At 39.9% G+C, this 22,128-nt stretch overlaps 1 protein-coding gene across 1 annotated transcript in view; it reads left to right on the forward strand.

The window, feature by feature from the left end:
• Positions 1–7,276: 7,276 nt before the first annotated feature.
• MEP1A (meprin A subunit alpha) overlaps positions 7,277–22,128 on the forward strand; it is a gene marked incomplete at both ends in the record, with an annotated part of 35,505 nt that continues 20,653 nt past the window's right edge. Inside the window, 6 exons of the mRNA XM_080806613.1 lie at positions 7,277–7,345; positions 7,432–7,456; positions 7,545–7,595; positions 12,000–12,040; positions 12,549–12,624; positions 19,867–19,984. Coding sequence (XP_080662739.1) covers positions 7,277–7,345; positions 7,432–7,456; positions 7,545–7,595; positions 12,000–12,040; positions 12,549–12,624; positions 19,867–19,984 — 380 coding nt within the window. The remainder of the gene's footprint in view (positions 7,346–7,431; positions 7,457–7,544; positions 7,596–11,999; positions 12,041–12,548; positions 12,625–19,866; positions 19,985–22,128) is intronic.

The following is a 22,128-nucleotide window of genomic DNA, read 5'->3' on the forward strand; positions in this document are numbered from 1 at the left end:
AGTATTGCTTTCAGAATTAAGAATAGAACATTTCTGTTTCTTCAGGAAAATAGTTGGCAGTAAAGAGATACATCCCTGGATAAGAATCAAGAGCTTTTCTAAACATACAGCCAGACAACAATTGCTTATTTGGTTTTGTGACCAGGATCCACGGGTCTACCCTCAGCATTTGTCTCTCATCCGGCCAGACAGGGGACATGGACTTAGTAATCATGTGTGGTGATTGGGAAAAAGCTTTGGAACATGTTGTTTCCATTTGCTCAGCCATGTAACAGTCCAAATCCGAAGCAGATGGTTGGGTCTTCTCTAAAACATGTGGTCCTAGGACCGCGAAACCCCACCTGAGCCTCAGAAGCTGCCCTTCTTACAAGATCAAAATCTAAGCTGTTATAAGACCCATGAAATCAAATTCATCCTAGGCCTCTGATATGAGATAGTGGGGTCCTCAGTGTAGAAACAATGACAGTTAAAGTACATCTTTACAAAGCATTTGATACATGGGAAAACATTTCTCCAGATTTAAAATTCTCTTGACACAGTAAAAAAAGAGGCAGAACAAATCCCATATTATAAAAGAATGAACCAAAATATAGATTGAGTATTTTGCCCAACGTTGTCTTGTACATTCGTGGAAGAGGTGGGATGTAGACCCCAGAGTTCCTGATTTTTTAAGTCCGTCGTACAGAGATATAATTTACATACAATAATATCTACGAATTTTGAGCATACAATCCCTTGATTTTTGACAATTCATACAGTTACATAACCACCAACACAGGATACAGAATATTTTCAGTACCACACAAGTTTCTCTTTTTCCTTGGTAGCCAGTCTCCTTCTAGACTGGCCATGCTTTGCTCCCATGCATGGAGCTCCCCTTTCTCCCCAAAGCTCCCATGCTTTGCTCCCTGGCAACTGCCGAACTGGGCTCTATTACTAGAGTTGTGCCTTTTCTGGAATTTGATGTAAGTGGAATCATACAGCGTATGCTCTTGTATCTAACTTCAAGAGCTTACTTAGCCCAGCACTTTTGAGATTTCTCTATGTTGTTGTGTGTGTCAGTAGTCCAACCGTTTTTTATTGCTTAGTAGTAGTCCACGGTGACAGTATTTTATTTATTGTGCATTCTAATTTATTCTAGTAGAAGTCTATTGTGATCTATGAATATGTCACCATCTGTTCATCTGTTTACCTTTGATCCATCTTTACTTTGGGATCTACTAACATATTGGGGGATGTTTGACCTCCCTCCCCCATGATGTTCACCTCTGCATGGGGCAAGGAGAGTGCCTGTCTGGTTCATGGCTGTTTCCCTAGTGCATAACACAATGCCTGGCACAGAAGACATGCTCAATAAAAAATTTGTGGACAAATGCCTGGATGAACAAATGAATGAATGAACACAGTATGGAAATCCACCTAATCAACTGGGAAGGGAGATCGCTCTGGAAAAAGAACCACATTAAACTCATTTTGATATTTTTCAGGTTTTGGGTACCATATCCAACCTTTCTGAGTTCAGTCTTATAAAATGAGAACAATAATTTTTACCTTATGGGTTTGTTATGAGAATTTAATGAAATGGCTTACAGAAAGCATCTTATACAGGGCCTGCCATGTGATGAGTGCCTACCAGGTCATCTGGTTACTATCGTAATGATTGCTATTATTTACCTAAGAAGAAAAGGCATTCGAGGTAGGAAACTTTATAGGCAGTTAGCAAACTGCTCTTCCCAGAAATGCAACTGAAAGACCCAAGGGCTGTCTAGCGCTCTTCCCTTCCCGTTATGTAGAGTCACTTAGCCCATCCGTTCACAGGCGGTCAGTGACTGGCTTCCCTGCTTGAGCATCTGTGCAGAGCTGTCCTCCCGTGTGCTTTGCAAAGTGGTTGCCACGGTAGTCTTCCTGTTCTCACCATTGGTGACTAGAAGATGAATTTATGTTTTACAAATTTGATTTAGCACGTGACTGTGAGCAGACCTGCTGCTAATTCAAGAAGGCATCTCTGCTAGTCTACTTTGACTAATGACCCTTAGAATTTCCAATAACGCCCCAACACAGGCCCTCTTATTACCTTCCTCCTGTGCTGACTCAGACTCCTAATAAGGTGTCAGGCAATACAGCTGGCCCTGACCAGAGCTGCTGGCCACTTGCATGAAAGAATCTGCTGTCCCCAAAACAATTTTGTGGTTTTAAAGGGGAAATGGGATTATAATTCCCATTTGTTTTCTAAGAGGGTTAGCTTCCTTATTCTCTGGATCAAGTTACACGTGTGACTTCCCATCAGCTTGCTTCCATTAAATGACCTCAAAACTGAATGACTTCTCCCAGAACAAAGAAAAATACCCAAAAACAAGGCCCACGCATCCTTTCTCCAACATCATGTCTTTCTGAAGAATTTCATATGTTGGCGCTTGCCTCACTGCAGCCTGTAGCTTTGGCATCATTCTCCATGACGAACGCTGTCTCCCTCCTTAAAATGCTTTAGAGTCCAAAAATCCTCAGATGACCAGGAAGGTCTTTATCGCTAATAATTAAATGTCCCTTTTGCAATTTAAACTTGACTTCTTCATACCTTAACTTCGGGGCCAATAATGTTGAAATAAATTTCCAAGGCTAAATGGCGCCACTCTCGTCCAGGTTGCCACATCCGTAGACCCAGCTTCTGTGATCCGTAAGTGTCTCACTTGACCAGAAATGCAGTGTAGCCAGTTAGCCAATCCCCAAAGCCCAAGCCAGCTCTGGGCTCTATACTTACCTCCTTGTGCCTTGATCTTTCTAAATAAGGCCAGATAAGCCACCCCAGTTGATCATGCCCTGTTTCTGTGTTGCTGCTTCTAATGCTTTGTAAAACTTGTTCCTGCCCTCAAATCTGTTGGGAATAGCATTCCACTGCTTATGAGACACAGTGCTCCCCCAATCTGTGGACTGTTTTCCCTTGAATAAAAGATGTCAAATTTATTGCTCAATTGTTTTGGTTGTGGCATTTGACAGTAGAAAACAGTTGGACCTCTTTCTCTTTAGAATAGCATTTCCTTTCAAAGGAAAGCCCATTCCCAACTGTGGCTTCCCTTTACTCAACAGTTCCCATGTGTTTGGTCTTTCTCCCAGATGCCATCATCAAACTTAGGCAGTGATGACCCTTGTAATTAGCAGAGGTTATAGACTTTTTCTAAAATCAGGAGGCAATCCTGTAGCTCTCCACTGATTCTATTTCAATGGCAAGTACTCTACGAGGGCTCAGTAAGTGGGAAAAGGATTGGCAAACAATGAAGCAAGCCTCCTGTCTGATTCTTCCCTGCAGCGTGAAATATGGGTGACCATGTGCTCTTTAGGTCCTCTAAAGGAGGAAAAGCTGAAGCCAAACCCACTGAATGCCCACCTGGGCACGGAGAGGAGTTTATCAGGGATCTCGGTGCCCAGGACCGGAGGACGTCTCTGCTTGGCTCTCCAGGGAAGGCCGCTGGAATTGGTGTTGGTGCAGTGCAAACGGAGTTGCCTGCAAAGCCGAGTGGGTCTCCATTTCCCACGTAGGGTTCACCTTCATGCTTGTCAAAAAGTGAGTTTTCAAGCTACTCCCAGAGGGGATGTTCCTAGAGGTGTTTGAAGTGGATTTCTACACTGAAGATCTTTCTAATTCTTAATGTCTTACATATCCCCACTAGGAAATTGGAGGCTGCTACGATCTTTTGGTTTTCCTATAAAAAAGAAACAGGGGGTAAGCTAACTGCTAAGTGCCATCAGAGTGGAAGCATCTGGTTAACATCGACGTGCTAGAGCCCTGTTTATCACAGGGCATTCCAGAGATGGTCTGCGTGGGAATCATGAGGGTGTTTATTGAATATGCAGATTCCTGGCTCTCAGCCCTCACCTGAATTGGAATTTCCAAATTCCAGGCCCAGGAATCTGTGATTTAACGCACTTTCCAGGGGAGTTGGAAAGATGCTATAGCTTGAGAACTGTTTTCCTCTGGGCTGAGTCTTCTTAGTAAAGGGTGGAGATGGATGCTATGGAACGTGGGGCCTGCATGCTGAAGCTTGGTGGCAGAGGCCTCACCCTTGGGCTCCTGTGGCCCCTGTAGGCAGAGAAAGCTGCCTCTCAGGTGGTATTCTAGAAACGTTGCCAGGAGCTGTGTGGCTTTGGGCAGGTTTCTCAATCTTTCTGTGTCAGTTTTTTAACCTTTAAAACAGGCATAATAGTAGTGCCTGCTTCATAGAATTGTTGTGAGGACTAAATGTATAATACACTTTAAATCCTCCCAACAGTGTCCCGCCTACAGGAAGAACTATGTACATATCTGTTGCTGCTGCTCCTACGTCTGTTATTATTTTTATCCCAATCTCCACTGCCTAGGGTGTCCGTTCTCTAAAACCCAGGAATCATGGGTGATTTATGTGTTGGCCCTTTATCTGTTTTTATAAATAAAGTTTTATTGGAATGCAGCCATGCTCATTCCTTTATGTTATTATCTACGGCTGCTCTCTTGCTGCAACAGCAGAGTTAAATGGTTGCCACAAGGACCACATGACCTACAAAGTTTAAAATATTTAGTCTTTGACCCCCTTCAGAAAAAGCTTACCAACTCTTGCTCTAAACGCCTTTGAGGTCCTCTTAAATGTTGATCACCCAAAGGAACAGCAAAGACGGTTGCGTCAGAGGTTAACTGATAGTCTGATAGTCTGTTCAGGGCGAGCCCTGTGAGTGAAGCAGAAAGCAGCAAGTGGATGAAGTAGAGGGCAGAGGACATCCCTGAGAAGAGCCTGGAGGGATAGGACTTGGCCAGTCTCGAGGGGGTCCTGGCCTCAGCTTTTATGAGGCTGGAGCCTGCCTGACAACAAGAGAGGGCGTTCCTTTTCCCACCTGCCAATGGCTTCTCTCTTCCAATCTTCATACCACTTCCTCCACTGGTCAGTTTCTAAAACATCCTCACTGAGATCAAAGCAAACCACTACATGCAATAGCTTCAAAGAAAATGATATTTTACTGTATTTCATCCAGCATGATTAGTAAGTGCGCACCGTGTGCTAGACCCTGGGGCAGGTACAGAAAATAAAACCTGGCCCTTGCCCTGTGAAGTCCCTAATCTATCTTTGAACTGCAAAGCCATAAACTCTTCAAACCCAGGACTTAAGACTCCAGCCTCGCTCACTGAACACCCTGGGACGTAAAGTGCCTAGGATAGCAAATCATTGGTAACTAATTAACACCCAGAGTCAAGATCATAAATGAAAATCACCTGGGGCAGGTTATGTCTGTTGAAGACCTATGATCCCATTAGTGGACGTTTGGCTGGGTAAGAAGTGTGCTGGGCACAGTGTTCTTCTTGCCTGTCTTTTGCCAGAAGGCAGTGTGCATGGACAGAAAGAGCTATAGTTGCCCAAACCTTCCTCTGTCTCTTGCACCTGTGTTTTCCATAGGTTATCTCACTGAATCCTTATACTAATCCCATTAAATAGGCACCACTACCCAATTTACATGAGGAAAGCGGGTGCTCCAAACAGCCCATCTAGTCAGCGGCAGAAGTGGGATTTAAATTCCTGTCCATCTGACTCCAAAGCTGTTGCTGTAGTATATCAGTTAGGTAAGTCTGAGAAAGAAAGGAAAGACAAAAGCCTATCAGGGGGCAGGGAAAGGTGGAGAGAATTCAACAGCCCCGCGACTGCCTGTTTGAAGAACTAAAGTCTGAGATTAAGCAGGAAGGTACCAAGGCAAGAGTGTTGCCCTTTTCTTTAGAAAACAAAACAGCAAAGTCCTAAACCCCTACTTCCTGGCTCCAGAATGAACGATATCCATTCTTTCAATTACATTTAAGAACTAAAATTCTCCTGGGTGTTCCTCCCATATCCTTAGAGCCATTATTCTCATGAAGTTGATGTTCATCAAGTCCGTCCCCAACCATTTTTTAATCGTTAAGATTGCATTTGCTGACATAAGCCCTGTTAGCTGTTGGGCGAGTTCAGGTTCTTTTGATGAACACTGGTGGCTTCCCGTGGTTGGAGAGCTCGGGAGATGGCTCTCCACACCCTCTTACAACCTCACGGTCTGTGGCTAGAGTGGAAAGGAAGCCATGGCAGATCTCCTCAGCCCATTCGAGGTGAGCCTCTGGCTGTCACGCCTCCTGTTTTATAGCTCAGGAAGCCCCACGTTCTGCCTCGGGAGATGCTTTTCTGACAGAGAGTGCTCTTCTGACCACAGGACTGGCCCATCTGCCTACACAGTAGGTCTGAGGTGGAGATAGGCAGGGCCTGGACCTTGAAGATTGCCCTGATACCGCAGACTCTTATACCTCTTGTATGCAAGAGTAGGACGGTGTTTAAGTACACGCAGTATCGTGCTGGGCAGGTAGGGCCCATTGTGCACACCTCTCTCCAGCCCGCATTCAGTAACATGACAGTGGTAGCTTGAAATTGACCACGGTGGAGGCCTTTACACCCCGGAAATAAGCAAACACTACGTATAAGGGCTTGTTCCCTCTGAGAACTGGTTGTTGAACATTTCTCTATGCATGACTGAATATACCCCATTGTTTTCTTCCAGTATGAATATATTTTTCTAGTTCTTTACTATTACAAAAAAATACCACGATGAATATGTTATATGGTACTTTGTATACATATGTGTGTATGTCTTTAGGGTATATACCTGGAAGTTGACTTAACTTATAAACAATGCACATTTCAATTTACAGGATAGCATCAGATGGCTGGTCTACCAGCAGTATGTGAGACTTCCTGTTCCCTCACATTCTTGTTGACACTTGGTATGGCCAGCCTTCTTCATTTATGCCAATCTGAGCTTGAGGTAGCATTTCACTTGCATTTGAGCTGATATTTTTTTCTTTTTTATGTCCTTTGATAATTGCCTTAAAATATTCCCATAAAGTGTTTATTCATTCTTTATTGGACTTAACGACTTTATGGTTATTTTATAGATTATTTTTATATCTATCGTGAAGTGAATATTTTATCTGTTACAGAAATAGTTTTTGATGCTGTCAAGGAATGTTACTGCTGGTGTGCAGAAACGTTACTGATTTTTATATGCTCATCTCAGCATTAACCTTTTCAAACCTTTCCCAGGTCTGGGGAGCTTGAGATTTTATGTTAAACTTAGTATCTGTCCTTAAAAGGGTCAATGACATTTTCTTCAGTTACTTTTTTTAATGCCACGGTACATATGGGAGGGTCAAAGTTTCTAAGATGATAGCCAGGGCAAGGTCCAAAAAGTATTTATCACAAGGTGTCTTTGTCTTTGGTGAGTCTATTCACTCGCAACAATGGTTTGGATGAAATTCACTTGTGTTCTCCCTTTCATCTTGTTTTTTGCCCACATAGCAGCTGTATCAGTAAGTAGAGTTCTGCTTTTCTGGATGTTTAGAAATACTAATTCTAGTCTATGTTAAATATTTTCTGTATGTTCATTTTCTTTCAGATTAATCATCTCTCTAAAGAAAATGGTAAGAATCAATTGAAGTGCACAGAATGTTTTCTGAACTTTCTTTTGTTCATCAAGATTAATAATAATTTGTTTCCTACTTTTAACAGTACATGATGAAGAGTTTCATGAACAGAAGGATATTTCAGAAATCAACTTAGGTGGGTTGAATTTTTGCCTTACTAATGCTTTGAAATACTTTTAAATCTTGTGCTACAATTGCTGTAAAGCTCTTACCTTCAAGATAGAGTATTGGGTAACTTTAAGGGAGAAATATCTATTGGTACTTCATTCGAATTTGCAGAGTTTCTGAAAAATGGAAATGTGGAAAGAGAATGATGGTTAGACCAAATTTTCTAGAGGAACTAGTGAGTGTTCTGTAGATCTAGAAATGGATCACATGATTTTTGTTTATAAAAATGTTGATTTTCCTGTTTCTATTTTGAAAAAGAAAAGTGGATGATTATTTCACTTGCTACATATACACATGCATATGTATGTATGTATACATGTGTAGTATATGCTCGGGTTATATTTAGTGGGGGGAAGCCCTAGCCCCTCTACTGGTGCATCATATTCATTAACACCTGTTTGCTCAGGACTAAGGGAGGGTTGTAAAGGTGTTTCCATCTCAATGTCTTGTCTACAAACATTTTTCTTGAAGAATTCCATCGATCTGCTCCATTAATGAGAGGAGAGAGAAGCGGGGTTATCATCTCTTTTCTCTCTCATCCAGTTTCTACAATGAGGGAGAAGACTTTACATTCTGGGTATCTTTGGTGAGGATTAGCAAGCTGCAAACATAGTCATGATCTTAAACACTATATGGTCTACAAAAGCTTTATTATCAATTTTATGTTTATTTGTCAAATACTACCATAGAGTAAGGACTGTTTTCATTCTGTAGGAAGAGACAGGAATTTCCTTGTGGTTGAGGTGACCTGCCCAGATCTCAGATGGCAGTGATGGGGCTCACTCCGGGTCTTCTGATTCAACTCAGTGCTATTGAAGGACTACAAAACTGAAAAAATCCATACCTAAGGGTCGAATTTCTTTGACTTTGTCCCATTTACAGGGAAGGCAGGCTCCATGATACATAATTGGAAAAGCTTGAAATGGTTTTAAAGAAATAGTTTGGTAAGGTAAATGGGTGAATGGGCCCCAAGACGTCGGCCAGGCTCAAATGATCTGTTTTTAGTGTCAGGCAATCAAGGTATATACGGATTCGAGAGGATCTGCTGTAGTTTAAAACTGGGTTGGGACTAAAATGAGAGTTTACCTGATCTCATCCTTATTTGTCTAGACCAAATAATTTTTTTTTTTTTACCTTAGAGCCATTGTTAATGCTTCTTCTGAGTTGTGACTCCAATGAAGAAATCTTACTATGTGGGGTTTTTGTTTTTTTTTTTTTCTTTTTTAGGTCATTCCAACCCAGCTTCCACAATTGTTAGTGTTGGCCATACAGCCAGTTCCTGTATCATAAAAACTGTTCAGGGAAAATCAAAGAGAGGGAATTGTTACCTTTTCCCCTGTCTTCTCTCCATGCCTCACAACTTAGCCTCTAGCCAAGGACTGTTGCTTTCAGTCTTCATTTCAGTAAAAGCAATTCCCCCCTTCTAGATTCAGAGGCTCAGAACCTCTGAGTCTTATCTTCCTCTCAAGGTACACACCATCTATCAGCAAATGATATTAGATCTAACATCAAATTATATCATGGGTTGTGACTGCTCAGCACTTTCTCTTTTCCTATTCCTGTCCAAGCCACCTGGTCTGGCCACGTCTGGCAATCTTGTAACTGGTCTTGCCTTTCTGCCCTCACTCCACGCAGGCTATGGCTCAGAGTAGGCAGAGCTCTTCTTCTGATAGGATTCAGGCCATGTCACTTCTCTTATCCAATCTTCCAGTCTTCCAACACTGGCCAGTGTTGACTGACATCTCTTCCAGTGCAGAACAGAGGCCCTAGAACCTTAATTCCCAAGGTGTGTTCCACAGGTCAGTTTCACCTGTACCACCCAAGAGTTTCCTAGAAATACAGAATCTTTGGTCTCGTCTCAGCACCTTCATGTTGATGGACCCCAGCTGATTCCCTGTACATTAAAGTTTGAGATGAGCTGACCCCAGCCAGCCATCTGATCTCACTTCTTACTGCTCTCTCCCCTCTTTACTTGGGCTCTCCAGCCACCCTGATCTCCCAGCTGTTCCTCTACAAAGGAGGTTCTCAGTGTGTGCCTCTCCCCTCCCCACCGGAAGCATCAGCATCACCTGAGACTGAGAACTTGTTGGAAGTGAACATTCTTGGGCTCTGTCCCAGACTTGCTGACTTGAAAAACCCTGAAGGTGGGGATCAGCAGTCTGGGTTTAACAAGCTCTCAGGAGATTCTTGTGCTAAAGTTTGGAATGTTGCTCTAAGGCTTTCCTGCCTCATTTCTTTCTTCTTCTTCTTCTTTAGATTTTATTTATTTATTTATTTGAGGAAGGGAGAGAGAGAAAACACAAAGCAAGAGGGAGAGGGAGAAACAGACTCCCTGCTGAGCTGGATTCCAGGCCTCTGGGATCATGACCTGAGCCAAAGGCAATCACTTAAAGGAATGAGCCCCCAGGGGCCCCCTGCCTCATTTCTATTTGCTGTTGCCTTTGCCCTCCATACTCTTCCTTTATTCCCCACTCCATCAGATTTCTGCTTCAATGCCACCTTCCCCAGGGAACTTCCCTGACCACCCTTTATAAAATATCAAACTCCCTAACTCTCACCGCTTTTCTTCCCTACTGTTCTTTTTTAAATTATTCTTGCTTGTTACAATCTGCTACTTAAAATTTATTTATTTGTCTCTCCTTCCTCCCCAGTCAAGAATGTCACCTTGTGAAGGCTTTGTTTTATTCTCTGCTATATCCCTAGCATGTAGACCGAAGTCTAGCACACAGTAGGAGCTTAATAAGTATATGCTGCCTGAGCAAACTGGTTAGTGAATCTCCTGAGGCTTATTTTTTTTAAAATTTTATTCTTTAGAAAGAGAGTGCATATGTACTCTCGCACATGAACTGGGGGATGGGGTGGGCACAGGGAGAGAGAGCAAGGTCCAGGGACAGGGGTTCTATCCCACAATTCTGAGATCATGACCCGAGCCGAAATCAAGAGTGAGATGCCCAACTGGTTGAGCCACACAGGCACCCCTCCTGAGGCTTATTTTTAGTGGATATACGCTTCTTTGGGATGTGTTTCTCCTCCCACCAACTGCTGCACTCTCTTACCCCTCCATGACCCAATCTACACTGACCAACTTGGGGGCCAAGGTCTAAATGAGCTTGTTCACGTCACTGTAGAAGAGCCCAGCTCTCACCTCCATCCCTAAACCAGGCCTGTGTCAGAAAATGCATGTGTTTGTTCATGGCAAGCCTGAGCCTGAGTATGGATAGACTTGTATATATTACTCCTACTGAAAAGGCAATTCAAAACCTGGGTCCTAATCCCATGGGGCAGGGTATCAATGCTATTTGTTTTTGTTTAATTGTGCCATTTTCATGTACATAGGTGAGGTTTATGGAGCTTAAGAAATAAGGGCATGGGGAAAGGGATCATGATATCTTAGTCAGTCATTAGCAAGGGAAACCATGACTTCTCCTAATACCTAAAACCCCAATGATGTCATTTACCATGAACGAGCCATCATCTTGGCCAAACGGTACCTCTGTTACTATGTGAGGCCGTGGTGATAATTCTTTAGCTAGATTTCCCCGCTGTAAATCAGGTGCTGTTCTCAGAATTAAGTACAATCCCCTGACCTTGTTTGAAGTACTTTGTGATTTACAGGGAAGGCTGTTTGTCAAACATGAGGGATGTCATAAAAAGAGACATTCTTTTAAATGCTCATAAATTTTTCCCACAAGGATCTTCCCTTTTAAGAATTCTATTTGCTAAACGCTATGAGGCCAAAATCAAGGAATAGCAAAAAGGAGAAAGTTTATCATGCTAAGCTCCTGATAGCAGGTATCTGGAGATACAGTTTAAATGGATTCATCCATATTTGCCTGGTCTTTATTGCAAGGGCATTATCTTGAGCTTGGCTTTTAGAGGGTACCATTGTTTTTTCACAGGACAGAGCAAAACCAGCCCATTTACCTAGAGTCATGAAGAAGGATGGAATGATAGCAGAAAGGGCACTGGATAGGAGGTCAGGATTCTCAAGCCCACTCAAATGCTGATGACCCCGTGCATTACTTCTTGTCTCAAGACTCCCTTGTGTCCCCCTAAAGTACAAGAGGTTTGGAGTCGATGATCAAAAAGATCCCTCCTAACTCACTTCTTACTTTTAAGATTCTTGGACAAGGTTTCTTGTTCCAAAATGAAGACAGAGGATGTGAAAATACATGATATTGGTGGGCTATTTACATTTACTCAGAGGGAATTTTGCATTGTTGGGAAAAGACGTTGACCAAAGATTAACAATGCAAAGTTTACAATGGAAAATATTAATTTTATTATGAGAAATGCATTTAGTTAGTAACACTCATTCAAATATTTCTTTCTTTCTTTTTATTTATTTATTTTTTTTCCAATCTGTGTCTAGCTGCGGGCTTGGACCTCTTTCAAGGAGACATCCTCCTGCAGGTGAGTATCTGCCAAGGACACAACTAATATTCCTCAGGACTGGCTGTTTTTTATGACTGGGAGGCTCTGCTGTCTCCAGCCCTGGGCTAGACACTGTGGAGGACATGAAAGAATCTAATCTATCATCTGTACCCACAAGGGCTTCCACTTTGGTTGATGATGACAAAAACAGATGAAAAATTAGCAAACAGTACAAAGAATCTATAATTATCACATTACTTGTTCACCCAATTTTCCTAGTAAGTGAAGAATGAGAGAAGGAAATGCACCAATATGTTTGAAGTCGCAATCTCAGTTTTTGGAGATTGCGGATCTTTGAAGTTTTGTTTTTGATGATTTCTCTGAAGTTTCCAAATTGTCTGTGATGAACTTGTATTGTTGTACAATCAGAATACAAATGCTATTTGAATTGTATGATGGGTTGTTTGTGGTGTGAAAGTTTAGCGAAGACGGAAGCCAGAGGGCCTTGAGGACTCACCTTCCCAGTCATCTTTGTCTTTTTCCACAGAGCTCCAGAAATGGCCTGAGAGACCCTAGCACCAGGTGGAAGTTCCCCATTCCTTACATTCTGGCTGACAATCTGGGTAATATTAATTGTTTTAATTAGGAGTTTTGGGCTTTGCTCTTCTACCTCTGCGCTCCTCCAGTTCATAGGTTTCAGATTGGGAGTAACACCAATGCATATGGGGGTTTCCAAGCCCTGATAATTCTTTATCCCATGGGATGAAAGGCATGACCTTATATTGACCTAGTGCTACTTAACGAGTCTGAGATACAGTGTATCAGATAGTAATTTTAAAAGTTACAGAGTATCAAATAATAAGTTTAAAAGTACAGAACACATTAACGTGTGAATAAAACAAAAAACACTCCCAAAGAACAAAAATGCAATGAAATATAATTTGGCTTCACAACCATGACAAATTTATGCTTTAAGTAATAGTTTGGGTCAATCTACATAGATTTTCAGCATCCTGATTTCATCCCCTTTTGTTAGGAGACAAACATTCCACACTTTTGAGAACTAGAAAAGTCTATATTTCCCATGCTAGGAGTCCTTGTTCCTCAGTATTAATAATTTCAATTCTTTTCTCTCTCAAGATGAAGGACTGGTTAAGTCATAGTTCACTCATTGTTGGGAATAATACTCAGGAGAAATAAATGATTATTCAAAGCCACTTGTGGACACTGGCTGACCCCAAGCTGGTGACTGACAGCTGGGCAGCCAGATGAGGCAATGCCCGCGAGGCCCATCTCACACGGATGCAGGAGGATCAGAGGAGAGGGGAAGCTGGGACAAGCTCGCTCAATCTTAATGCACTGCGAGGCTACGCCCTCAGGAGACACAGCTCATGTTTCAATATTTTCCATCACTGTTAGTAGTGCTGATCCCTTTTCTGGAGGACAGCTAGATATATACAAATGTTGTTGTTCTCAGTGAATCTTTTGGAAATTTGAGGTTTTATTCCTACCCACCAGTGTTGCCCACACCCTTGCAAATTCACAGAGCACCCATATTCACTGGAATGTGATTTAAGAAACATCACCTTTTGCGAGGGTACTTTCCCCCACTCCAATTTTTCTTCCTGCCTGTTGCACCTACGCCAGCCCCCCTTCCATCAAGATAGAGGCACACCAGTATATGCCGGACATGTGCCTTCACCTAATTTTTGGTTGAAGCTTCACCAGGCCTCTGTGAGGCGTTAAGTCCGTGCCTCTCAGACTTTTGTGTGCATAAGGGTTCCCTGAGGATCTTCTGAAACTGCGGAGTAGATCAGGGTCGGGGTCTCGGATTCTGCACAATCCCCCAGGTGATGCTGATGCTTTCGGTCTGCTGGGCCCAGCTTGAGTAGCAGGTGTGTTAACCTGTAAGCTGGTGACTGATGAAGAGAGAAAGATGGAAGACAGGTGGCCTTAAATAAGGTAACAACAGTAAGGACGCAGTTGTGGTTCTCAGCACCATGTGAGAATCACCTTTAGTGTTAAAATAAGTGTAGACACCCGGGTCTATACCATTGCAGAAAGTAGACATTGCAGAGTTTCATATTTGTATACAATTTTTAAATTAAAATTAAACTTACCCAGAGTAAAATACACAACTCAGTGTAAAAGTCAATGGCTTTTGGTAAATGCACATACGTATGTGACCCAATCTCCCGTCACTCCAGAAATTTCCATGTGCTTATTTCCAGCCAATCTCTACCCCCACCCCAAGACACTACCGTTCTAATTTTTCTCCCTATCAATTAGTTTTACCTGATTTATAGATAAATAGAATCCTTCAGTGTTTACTCTTTTGTATCTGGATTCTTTTGCGTAACGTGTTTTTGATGTTTTTCCATATCATTGTAGACCAGTAGTTAATTCTTTTTTTTTTTTTTAACCACTCAGTAATAGGGCAATTGTTCATCCATTTTTCAGTTGATGGATATTGGGTTGTGCCAAGTTACATATATATGTGTGTGTGTGTATAATTATTTGTCTTGAGCAAATGTCTAGAAATAACATTGCTTGATTATACGGCAAGTATATGTTTAACCTTAGTAAAAAATGCCAAGCAGTTTTCCAAAGCGGCTATACCATTTTTCACTCTCACAATGTAGCTATGTCCCATTTGCCCCACATTTTCAGTAGCATTGGTGGAATTAATCTTTTTTAATTGTAGCCATTCTGGCGTTACAAAATGGAATTTCACTGTGATTTTAATTTCCATTTCCCTAATGACTAATGGTATTTCCCACATTTTCATGTGCTATTGGTCATTGGTGTGTGTTCTTTTACGGAATGTCTGTTCAACTCTTATCATGCTTTTTTTATTGTATTGTTTGTCTTTTCATTATTTGTAGAAGAACTTCATATACTATGGATGAAGTCATTTGTCAGAGATAGGTAGATAGATATCTTGAATATTTTCTCTCAGTCTGTGACTTCCCTTTTTGTTTGTTTGTTGTTTTGTTTTTTGTTTTTGTTTTTATTTTTTAGGCAGTGTATTTGTTTATTAATCTTTTCAAAGAAGTAACTTTTGACTTGTTAATTTTCCCTTTCTTCTCTGCTTTCTATTTGGTTGCTTTTTGTTTGTCTTTATTATTTCCTTTCTTCTACTTAATTCCAGTTTATTTTGCTCTTCTTTTTTGGATTAAAGGTGGAAATTTATATCATTGATTTTAAACTTTCATTTTTCTAATAAAATATGTTATAATATGGCATCTAAAGCTATAAATTTTATTTGAAGTTCTGCTTTAGCTGTTCTCCCTAAATTTTGATATGGTTGTATCTTTACTAAAGTTTAGATATGTTCTAATACCTATTGCACTTTTTTGAAATCCATGGGTCAATTACAAGTGTGTTTTTTAAATATACAAGTGTCTATAGCGCTTCTAGATATTGTATTATTGGTTTCTAGTTTAATTTTGTTGAGGTCAGAGAACATATTCTATAAGATTTTGGTCTTTTGAAATTTACTGAGACATATTTTGTGGCCTCTCTTTATGATTGATCCATGTATGCTGGAAAAGAACTTACATTTGGCTGGTGTGGGTGTGTTATTTTATCAAAGTCAAATAAGTCAAGGTGATTGTTTGTGTTGTTCAAATATTTTTATCTGCAAGGAGTTTTGGATCGTTTTATCTGCTACTGGGAGACAGTTGTTAATAACTATAATTGTGTGTTTATTTATTCTTTTAGCATTTTCATGAAACTGCTCTTTTGGGCAAGTACATTACTCTATCATCTTGCTAAATTGACCCATTGTTTAGGGAAATTTCTCTTTATGTCTGGTAATCCTCTTTATTTTGAAGTCTACTTTGTCTAATTTAAATATAGCTACACCAGTTTTTTTTTAAAACTTACTGTTTTCACTGTGTATCTTTTTTAGTTTTTTATTCCTAACCTATCATTGTCTTTATATTTAAAGTGTCTCTTTTTTAGGCAGTATGTATCTGGGTCCCACATTTTTTTTTTTTTAAGATTTTTTATTTATTTATTTGATAGACAGATCACAAGTAGTCAGAGAGGCAGGCACAGAGAGAGGAGGAAGCAGGCTCACCACTGAGCAGAGAGCTTGATGCGGGGCTTGATCCCAGGACCCTGGATCATGACCTGAGTGGAAGGCAGAGGCTTTAACCCAGTGAGCCACCCAGGCGCCCCTGGGTCCCACATTTTTATTCAGTGTATCAACTTCTGAATTTCAATTGAAACATTTGGTCTATTTACTTTTTTTCAGTTTTTTAATTTTAATTTTTTCTATTTATTTTTTAATATGAATTCAATTAATTAATATATAATGTACTATTTGTTTCAGGGGTACAGGTCTGTGATTCATCAGTCTTATATAATAGCCAGTGCTTATTACAGCACATACCCTCCCCAATGTCCATCACCCAGTTACCCCCCACCCCCCCGCCACTCCAGCAACCCTCAGTTTGTTTCCTAAGATTAAGAGTTTCTTATGGCTTGTCTCCCTCTCTGGTTTCGTCCTGTTTTACTTTTTCCTCTCTTCCCCTATTTATATTTAATGTAATAATTGATATAGTTTGATTTAGAACTATGAGTTATTATTTGCCTTCTATTTTTCTTTTATTTCTTCTTTTTCTGGCTTCTTTTGGTTAGATCCAACAATTTAATATTTCATTTGGTTCTTGTGGTGGCTTTTTAGCTCAATCCCTTTGTATTATTTTGAAAGGTTTTGCTGTAGGGATTACAATTGTAACCTTAAAATGTGACAGTGTACTTAGACTTAATATTATGCCATTTTGCATAAAATGTAAGCATTTTACACCACTATAATTCCATTTATACCCCTTTCTTTTGTACTATTGTTGGCTTATACTTTTCAACTATATATTTTATAAACCTCACAATAGAGTTATCATTTTTTTCTTTAATCAGTTGTCACTGAAAGTAATTAATGAAGAAAAGTAGTCTTTATATTTACTTTTATACTTGGAATTTCTGGTGTTGTTCACTCTTCCTGGAGATTTAAGTTTCTATGTGGTGTCATTTCTCTTTAGCCTAAAGAACTTCCTTTAGCAATATATTTTTTTTCTTTTTAAGTAGGCTACATAACCAGCATGGAGCCCAACATGGGGCTTGAACTCACAACCCTGAGATCAAGCCCTGAGCTAGATTAATAGTTGGATGCTTAACTGACTGAGCCACCCAGGTGCCCCTTCCTTTGGCACTTCTTATAGATCAAAACTGTTGGTGACAAATTCTCTTCTTTCTCCAAAATAACTTCCTTATTGCATTCATTTTGAAGGGCATTTTTTAAAAAACTGGAAACAGAATTTAAATTAACAGGTATTTTTCCCTTCTTTAAAGTTTGTAATTATTGTCTTTTTCTTTTCCACATTTTATTATGAAAAATTTTAAATATATAAAAAGCTGAAACAACTGTGCAGTGAACACTCGTGTACTCATCAACCTACATTATACAAACATCATTCTGCTACATTTGCTCTGTCTTATGGAACTATCCTGTCCATCCTTGTATCCTTCTATCAATACATTCTATTTCTGACATATTTCAAAGTAAATTTCATGGACCAGTATGCCTTACCCCAAACACTGCAGCATGTGTATCTTTAACTAAACTTTAATGTTTGTTTATAGTTCTTTTTAATGTAAAATATACATACAGTAAAATGCATGGAGTCTTAAGTGTACAGTTCAATGAGTTTTAAAATATTTATATACCTTATAATTTATACATTACACTTATACAATGTAAAAATATTCATACAAATTCTATTAAGATATGGAGCCCTTTTATTATCCCAGAAATTTCTCCTACCTACTTTCATAGTACTCTCACCCTTCCAGAAATAACTTTTTCATTGTTTTAATCATAGGTGCATTTTGCCTGTTCTAGAATCTCATACAAATAGAATCATATTTTATTCCTTTTTTGATTACTCAGTAAAATGTTTTCAAGATTCACCAGTGTTGTGGACATCAGTAATTTGTTCCTTCTTCTTATTGAGTGGCATTCCATTGCTTGAATACAGAATATCACAGCGTGTTCAACTGATCCCCTATTGATAGCCACCTGGGTTGATTCTGTGCTTGAGTTATTATGACTAAAGCTACTATGAACATTCCTGTACATTCCCATTTTGAATATATGTTTTTATGTCTCTGGTATAAACATCTAAAGTGAAATTGCTGGGTTATAATATAGAGGTAGGTTTAGTGTTAGATCTCTTTCAAAGTGCTTGTACCATTTTACAAACTTCCATGAACAATGAATGAAAGTTCATTTACTACACATCTTTGCCAGTATTCGTTGTTGTTAATCTTTTCAATTTTAGCCATGCTGGTGGACATGTAGTGGTATTTAATGGTTGTTTTAGTTTACTTATTGTTTCACTTTCTTTTTTGTTTGCTTATTGGTCGTTTGTAGGAAGACATTATATGTCTTCCTTTGTGAAATACCAGTTTAAATAGTTTGACCATTTAAAAAAATTGTGATTTGTCTATTTTCCTTTGAGTTGTAGTTCTTTATATATTCTAGACACAAGTCTTTTGTCAGATTTGTATTTTGCAAATATTTTGCCCCAGTTACATTGTCTCTGGTCTTTTTTCTTAAACTTTTGTGACAACTAGTCTGTCTTGGGTACAAATATTCATATTCTAGCTGCCACAAAGAATAGGTAAAATTTCATAAAAGTCTTTCAGTAGGCCTAATGCATACTCTTGTTGTTACCCGTGTTGTGTCCACAAGTCATTTACTGATCATTCCACTGATATTTATTTAACGACCTTAGTATAATCCTGTGACATCTGAACTGTGGAATCTCCAATTTGGTGGTTTATTAAATGAAATAAGGGCCAGGAAAACATAAAGTAAGTACTTGGTAAACTGCCAAGAATTATAAACTCTTTGAGAGAGTGCACAAAATCAAATATACAACAAATACAATTTAACTTTATATAACTGAGCTTAATTTTTAACTTAGAGCTCCACCTTCAGTGAGTTGAGGGGAGGGAAAAAAGCAAAACATAACCACATACTAAGTGAAACGTAATCTCTGTTCCTCTGGAGTATCTTTCCTCCCCACCCCATGCTTGTCTTGTGCAATGCCACGGCATGTGTATGTTAGGGGAAAGAAAAGACATTTGATCTTTGGTCACTGATCCTAACCTACAGATTACTGGAAAGCATCTACCGTTCCAGCCACTTCAGATCCATTAGGCTTCTGCTGCTTTGGATCCAAGACTGAGTCATAAAAATCTTTTCCAAGGTTGTTTTCTGGGCTACCTGTGTAGTCTTGCCATCTCCCCAGGGCTCTCGCAGGGCAACAGGGTGGCATACCATCTGTGCTCCATGTGCCTTCAGACCCCATACACCTCTCCAATCTCTGCTCTCTTCCTCCAGCAAGAGGGTGAATCTTTTTAGACTGGTATACACACCATTCTCACTGCTTTTCTCCAGGTGCTTTATTCACTCAGAAGACAGAAATGGCTTGCAGTCCCTTCTGTCTTCTGCTCTGTGGCTTAACTCTCCTGGGGCAGTGCCCTCAGGATCTCCCCTTGAGTTGGGAAGGGGAAGGGAGGAAATGAGGAAGTGAGTTCATAATTTTGTTCAGCTACACACACGAGTATATTCTTATTTTGTAGGTATATTACATCATGTATTTAAAGTTCATAAATAATGTTTATATATGTAAGTAGTTTTATAGTTTTAGTTTTCAAGGAATCTGCTTACTACCAAAAAATATATCATGGACCTCTGGATTTCATGTGCCGTCAAGATTTTCTCCAACTATGTTATGTATATTATCTAAGATCTAAGTAATGCTCGTTGATATTTTTACTGATTTCTGCAGGGCTGAATGCCAAAGGAGCCATTCTTTATGCCTTTGAAATGTTCCGCCTCAAGTCCTGTGTGGATTTCAAGCCCTACGAAGGAGAAAGCTCATACATCATATTTCAGAAGTTTGAAGGGTAAGAATGAAATTTTACAAAGTGTGTAGTCATACCTCTTTTTGTTTATAAAAGTGATACATGTCTTTCAAAAGAAGAAACTGGAAAGAAACTATAAGCAAAATCAAATCTTTCTCTGTGAGTTTTTAAAGTCTGTAATGTTTTTAATGATCTAGATGGAGAATGAGGTTTTTTTTGGATACCTCTGGGCCTAGGAAGATTCATTTTGATTTTTTTCCTGGGTTTAGGTCATGTTTTAAATTATAGTACTTTTTCTTCTAAGTCAGGTGTATTAAAGTATAAATTATACAGCCTTTTTTACAGTACTCATTTAAATTATGGTGTGTTGTTGGCTGGATCTCTTTGAAAAGCTCTAGATGTAGTGTGTAGTTATTTATTTCCCAGGAGAAATAAAAGGTATATCAAGAAAGAAGCTCTTTTTTTTTCCCCCCAGTGATATTTATGTCAACGAACCTGGGCTAGATGAGGTTGGGAAGCCAAGTGACCACCAGCTGTGACCACAAATGTGTGTGTCTTTAAGGCCTACCTGGAGACATTTCCTCCTGCTGCAGTTCCCCGCACTGCCTCTAGAAGTTGCCTGGATTTGGTTGTCTAGTTCTGTCCGCATTTTTGTTCATCATGGATGGATAACACAGAGGAAGAAGGAACTTAGCACATGATTTAGCCTCTTAAGAAAAAAAAAATGCCAAAAATAGTAGTAACAAAAGTTAAGTTGTGATGATTACTTAGATAAAGGTCAAGTACCTTTACTTACTTGAGTAATTGCTTTCTTGGCTCAGACTCTTATTACAAATGAAGTTTTTGTACAGCTACTAAGTGCCAGGAAGTGTACCCATCTCTGGATACAAAGAAGCAAGAGACAGTCTTAGACCTCACAAGGTTTAGAGTAGGCACTTGGGAGTGGTGGAGAAACAACGAGTAAATAGTTATACACACTGAAGGGAGTGCATGGGCTGTAAGAGGAAAGGGAAGGACAGAATGGGGGGTGGGAAGAGAGGGAGATAAGAGAGAAAGGGGAAGGAAGAAGGAGGAAGAAAAAGAGGAAGAGAGAGACAGAAGGGAAAAACAAACCTAAATGTGAATCTGGCTTACTTGGAGAACGCATTCAGTTCTGAGTGTGTAAGGGGCAGAGGGGTGAGCCACGGAACCAGGATGATAAAGAGGAGTCTGGTAAAAGACAAACCACGTGTGAGGGAATCCACTGTTTAGGGCATGACTCATTATATGTTCAGTTTTCCATTTTAGAAAGATTACTCTAGCAACAGTGGAAAAAGAATTGATGTATGGGCACGAGTGGTGGCAGGAGACCAATGATAGAATGTCCCAATTGTCCAGGGTAGAAAGAAAAGGCGACCCATACGAATGAAGAGGCAGTCGAAATGAAGAGGAGTGAATGGATTTCAGAACTATGAAAACGGGGAGGCTTCTCAAAAGCTGGGTGTCTGTCTACGTGAGGGGTTAAGAAGAAAGAGGAATCAAAGAAGTCTCTGATTTTTGATTCAATGATGGGCGAGTGGTAACTTTATTCACCGAGTTTGGGAATGTTGCCAGGAGAACCACTTTAGGAGTAAGATAGTGAATGTGTTTCTGGACATGTCCTGAGGTTCTTGCGTGTTACGTAAGCGAAGATAACCAGTAGTATTTGCACAGTTTCTTTTTATGTGAAGGAAAAACATGTAAGGTATACCTTGGGCCTTGCCAAGTGTACCGATTTAAGAGGTTCTCTATTTTTGACCTTTTCATCTTGTTCCTTGGCAACCTTTGTGCTTCTAGAAAGTACCAAAGCCTTTAACTATTTATTTAAGATTTCAGGAAAAAAACTCTTCATTTTCTTAACATTTTTATTTCCATTTTTAGCTACCACTTTTTCTTTTCTTTTCTTTTCTTTTTCTCTTAAAAATAAAATGAAACTAATGAGATCACTCTCTAAAAGTTCTCTTTTTGCTAGTAAAATTCTCAGGGCTTCTTTTTAGTTTGTAACTCAATCTGCAAGTACTTGATGAAGGGGTAGGTCGGCTTTGAGGGACGTTGGCTGGAAACCCTGAGTCTGGGAAATTCTGACTGCCCATGGCCAGGAGGTGTCTCTGTTACATTTAAGTTAGGAGAAGGGAAAGGGGAGGAAGATGGTCTGGGGCAATAAACTG

Source organism: Martes martes (assembly GCF_963455335.1).
Source record: "Martes martes genome assembly, chromosome: 6".
NCBI classification, from domain to species: domain Eukaryota; kingdom Metazoa; phylum Chordata; class Mammalia; order Carnivora; family Mustelidae; genus Martes; species Martes martes.